A 5,649-nucleotide genomic window follows, 5' to 3' on the forward strand; every position below is an offset into this window, starting at 1 on the left:
ACATAGTCCAGTTCTATACTCATGTCAGGTCGAATGAATGTGCCCTACGAGAACTTTGACGCTTGGTATCGACAATGAGATTGCATTAAGCCAAGGGGATTCTCAATACTAATGACAGAAAACCATATTAAACTTACAAAGAAAATAAAAATCATAGGAAAAATAGGATTCCATCACTTCTCAACTCTGTTTTTTCGTGACCAAATTAAATTTACCAGTTTTCAGAATTTGCAGCAAAAACATGTAAGCAGCCATTTGAAAACTGCACTAACAACTCTTCTTTTCGACGGTAAAGGATGTCCGGGCCAGCTTACTCGCACATTGACTATTTCCCTCCCCCGATTCGGTCAAAGACAGGCCATCCACGCCAGAACTAAACAAGAGATTTCTCTCTTGCTGCCTGGTCCCAACAGCTCATCTCTGTTGCCACTCAAACTTCTTTATTTCAGTAACAAAGTTCACTTGAGAAAAACACTAGATAAAACAAGATCTTCCAAATTTGTTTGCCTTCAATATAATTCATCAGTGTTTTCAGTAAATTCTGTATTTCTTAAAAAATGACATGTCTACTCAATCGATCTAAGTAAAAGGTGCTTTCATTCAGATGCACCAGGTTCCATAAGTCACAAAACTACATGAATAAAGAAGTTGCAAGTAACAGAACAAAAAGGGTACTTATTTTTCATTGCTCAATGGATGGTTCCTTTCTTAGTGAACTCTTCCTCTTCACAAGATCGCCGAATCTCCGCAACAACTGCCTACTTTTCCTCTGCGGATTCCTCTCGTCTTCGCAGGAAGACGAACATTCTAGATAGTCCGTATCCTCCGAATTTATCGACTTCCCATCGTCTGTCAACGAAGAAGGCACCCTTCTGTGAAGAGGCGTTTGAGGCTCCGACTTTGGCGAATCCACCGTATCGAATATCGATCCCTTGAGTGCCTCGGCTTTTATCGGATCCTCATCTAAAACCTCCTCATTCACATCTTCGTACCCGTTCGGGATATTCAGCTCACTTAGGTCGAAACTGAAGGCTCTGCCGGTTCTGCCGTGTTTTTTCCTATCTTCTCCTTCCTCGGTCTTCGATTTTGCAGACTTGACTCTCCCGTTCTGACCCTTTCCGTCGGATTTTAACTCCTTTATCGAGGCTACGGAAAGCAACCGCTTCAGTGCCTTGATGCTCTCGCTGGCCGCAGCTTCATTGATCCGAAGTCGTTCGTTTTCCCGGGTTAGAAATTCCAGAGTCTCGTCCTTTTCAGCATTGGAATCCTTGAGCTGGGAATTTTCCTCCCTGGCAATACTTGCAGCTTCTTTCGCAACGCTGGCTTCATTCAAGGCCTGCTTAAGAATGTCTCTCAGCTTGCAATTTTCCTCCCGGGAAATCCTAGTCGTGTTTCCAGTCGATTTTAAGGACTCAATCAATCTAGCATTCTCTTGCTGGGCAAGATCCCTCTCTTCTTCAGCTCTTTTGATGCACTCAACAAACCCTATTTCCTTATCATTCCATGCCAAGAGCGATTCCTCCGCCTCTAATCTGAGCCTTTCAACCGTGTTTTTGAACCGTTCTTTTTCTGTAATCTCTTCCTCCAATAGTTTCTTATACCTATCCTCGATGCCCTTCTCAACTCCCCTCAATTCTTCCGCCTCCTGTTTTACGTGCTGTAGCTCCAATTCGGTTCGGTTAAGTTTCTCCTTCGCCTGGTTGGCTTCCGTCGCAACTTCTGTCAAAGCTAATGCTAGATCATCCATGGCTTTTCTGCTCTTCTCTTCCGCCGCCAAAGCAAAATTCGTTTCATTTTTTAGCACGTTCATTTCTGCAACCAAATTCTTAGCCTTTAACAAGGCAGCTTTCTCCCCCCCTTGGGCTCGCGCCAAATTTTCTTTCGCTAACTCAAGCTCGGACCTTAGACTTTCAACCGATTCTCTCAACGAATCTACTTCTTCTTGATTGCAAGCTCCAGCTTCCATCTTCTCTATCCTCTCACGAAGAGGAGCAACTTCGAGCTTGGATTCCTCCAGTTGAGTCTTGGTCTTCTCGAGTTTTTTCGTTTGCGAAACCAATCTAGCGTACATCTTAGTTTCCGATACTTTCCCTCTCTCGAAATCATCCTCGAGTTCCTCAATCCTCCTCTTGCTATCGGACAACAATCTCATCGCTTGGGCCTCAGAGGCTTTCGCTTTGCTCAATTCCTCCTTCAACCTACCAAAGGACGCATCTCTCTCCGTCAATTTCACCTCAAATTCTTTGGCCTTTTCGAGTTCTACTTTCAACAAGTCTATGTTCCTGTCCCTCATTTTCAATTCCTTTCTCGAATTGGATAGCTCCTCACTCAGCGTCTTGTTAGACTCGCTAGCCAGAAGTTTCATATCGCTTAGCTCTCTCAATGCTTTCTCTCTTTCTTCCTCCGCCACCACCAATTTATTCGTCGTCAACTTCAGCTCCCCCTCAAGCTGCTCACCCATTTGTCGCTGCATCGTCGAGTTTCTACCAATTCCAATTCTCTACATCAAATTTGCACAAAACCAATCATCAGTCTCAACCCATAAGTTCAAAACTTTGTTTCTGCATCTGATTGCGATATCCCAACATCAAAACCAACCCATAAGTTCAAAAAAAATGTTGATTTCGAAAAAAACAAGTTCAACAAGTGTTTGCATATCTCATTGTAGAAAACACATCATCAATCCCAACCCAGAAGTTCAAAATTTTGTTTCTGCATCGATTGCAATATCGCATCGGCAATACCAACCCATAAGTTGAAAAACCCCATAATCAATTCCAACGGATTAGTTCAAAATTTTGTTCCTACATCAAGTTGCAAATTTGCAACATCGATCCCATCAATAAAACCAAGCCATATGTTCAAAAAATGAACAATGTTAGGGTATACACACCAGTAAAATAGGGTGTACGGTATGTACTTTTGTATTTTGAGTTACGAAAATTTGTATCCCACTACAAAATCACGCTTTTGAACACCAAAATATTTGAATATTGGACTACAAGAATTTGTAAAAAACACCATAAAAATTCAAAAAAAAACTCATGAGTTTTGTGCCATTATTTTTTTACCTTGCGGACTTTTTGAACCACAAAATTAATAGATTAGACCACAAAAATTCATACATTGGAGCGCAAAAGCCGTAAAAGCACCACAAAAGTTCATAAGAATTTGACCACAAAATCTCATAACACGAACCACATAAATTCATAAAATGAGCCACAATGGTAAAGTCAAAAAATTATGATTCAATATCAAATTGCACAAAACCCATCATCTATCCTAGCCCAAAAGTTCAAAAACTTGTTTCTACAACATCAAATTGCGCAAAAGCTAGCATCAATTCCAACTCATAAATTCAATTCAATCCAAAAATTTATACACCACAAACACAAACTATAACTTAAATAGATATCTATATCTATAGATAGTCTACTATACTATCTACCTATAACTATTATAAAGGATCACTCTTTTCAGTGTGAACGTCAGTTTTGAGGCTGGCTCACATTTCAGTTTTCTAAATTTAAAGAAACTGCCAAGAAGGAGAAGAAGAAAAACTACCACCCAAATTTTCTTTCTCCTCTCTTTCCTACTTTCGTGTCTAAAATTTCATCAGAGATCAATCGACGATTTCTCACTTTCCTTCTTTATGTAAAACGATTCGCACAAGCCTGAGCATCTAGTTTATACATACGTATACGTACCTCGGACAAATCAGAGAACCTGAAGGAGGGCCTTTCCACTGGCTTGAGGGCTTTTTTATCAATCTGCGATACCAGAGGGTCACCCCTGCATAACTTCGTAGCAGAGAAGGTCCTGGAGATAACCGAATATCGATTCTTTTTCACAAAATCCGAAGACCCAGATCTACAAACAACGTTAAATCACGCAAAATCAATTCAGAAAACTCAAGAAAACAAAGTTGATTGAATTTGATGATGGTTGCTATTAGATACCCAGGGAAAAAAAAGTCTACGTTAAGTAAATGAATGAATCTAATAAGACGAAGGAATCTAAAAATAGCAATGGATTAGAGAGACCAGAGAGTCAATGGTTGAGAAAGGGAGAGAAATTTGGTACCTTGATTTAGAGTGAAACATGGTGATGGAGTTGGGGAAAATCCTCTGGTTGTGTATGTTCCCTTCCCTATATTTTGGAAAATCAGGAAATGAATGGTGTGTTACTGTTATATTAGCAGAGTGTGCGAAGTTTTCAGAAGAGAGAGAGAGAGAGAGAGAGAGAGAGAGAGATTGCGTAATACTGCTGGCTATGAACAAGTCCGGGGTTGGCGGGTTTTCCACTAGGAATGAACATGCGCTAAACGGCAACCTCTGTCGTAACGGCAAAAATGGGGGGAGAGAGAGGAGAGATGGGAGAGAAAAAGAGTAGAATATGAGTATTGTTACGTGTACAGATTTTCTGTAAATTCACGTGGATCTATCTACATCGAACAACTACGGATACATTTTCAAAGAAAATAAGGAAAAGAACTATTAAAGAATGGAAAGTAAAATATGAGTAGTGTTACGTATGCAGATTTTCTCTACATTCACGTGGATCTATCTGCATCGAATTACCGTGGATACATTTTAAAAGAAAATAAGGAAAAGAATAATTAAACAATGGCAAATATGGGAAAGACAAAAACACGCAATGGAATGTCAATAAGCAAATAAAAAGACAAAAACACACACTCCAGTGCACTTTCTGCACTTTTCAATATATTTACGCACATTTTTATACATTTTCAAACATCTAAACACTCAGACAGCGTCTTCCAAAAAATAAGAGTTGTTTTGTTCTTGTTCTTTTTTTGTATTCTCAATTAATTGTTATTTTCTCTATTTATTTTTTCTCTTTAGAACTTTCATTTGATATTTCGAGGTACCTAAACCAACATATGAACAAAAAATTTAGAAGACCAATTCCATCATTTCACCAATAGCCTAAATTCGTAACGAAATCCAGAATGACCACAAAAGAGATGATTGCACTTAAGGTTAACATACTTTTCTTCACTTTTCTTTCTTTTTCATTAATTAGTCAAACGTAATAAATGTAAATATATATATATATATATATATATAGTAATGATTTTCACACTCCTTTCTAATAAATACACGTTATTTTTTGTCTTTTAGTATAAAAATTACACATAAAAGTTTTCACTAAAAAAGAAAAATGGAGTGCATTTTATTAAAAAAGAAAAGAAAAGAAAAAGAGTGCAGAAATCACGACCTTTGTTTTTTCTATAATTTTTCAATTTTTTTTTTTTTCATTTCGTCCCTTAAGTTCAAAACAAAGTGGTTCCGTTGGACAACGAAGTTTGTCCGCTTTGGTGGTACTTTGGAATTTGGATGGAAGTATTGTGATTTTACCAAATAAGGGTCCAAACTTAAATCTATTAACAAAAGTGCCACCCCAGATTTTGTGTTGACTTTGAACAGGGAGACATGAACCTTTTTTTTTTATCAGCAGGGAGACATGAACCTTAAATGCACCACATAAAGAAAGAAAACAAAAACCTTGCAAATCGTTCAATCTAGTCAACGGTTCGTTTTCTGGGTCTTGGGCCAGTTGGAATATGGGCTTGGGCCCAAACACAACTCCCGGACACAACTGTACTGGAGTCTGACGCAGCACAGT

At 38.6% G+C, this 5,649-nt stretch overlaps 1 protein-coding gene across 1 annotated transcript; it reads right to left on the reverse strand.

The window, feature by feature from the left end:
* Positions 1–489: 489 nt before the first annotated feature.
* Positions 490–4,331, reverse strand: LOC131302360 (putative WEB family protein At1g65010, chloroplastic). Its single transcript, XM_058328928.1, has 3 exons — positions 4,084–4,331; positions 3,708–3,870; positions 490–2,500 (listed from the first exon to the last, which is right to left on the reverse strand). Exons 1-3 carry the CDS (start codon positions 4,101–4,103, stop codon positions 683–685), a joined length of 2,001 nt encoding a protein of 666 aa, XP_058184911.1. The 5' UTR covers positions 4,104–4,331; the 3' UTR covers positions 490–682.
* Between the last annotated feature and the right edge of the window lie 1,318 nt (positions 4,332–5,649).

The sequence above is a fragment of the Rhododendron vialii genome, chromosome 10a (assembly GCF_030253575.1).
Source record: "Rhododendron vialii isolate Sample 1 chromosome 10a, ASM3025357v1".
In the NCBI taxonomy this organism is placed as follows: Eukaryota; Viridiplantae; Streptophyta; class Magnoliopsida; order Ericales; family Ericaceae; genus Rhododendron; species Rhododendron vialii.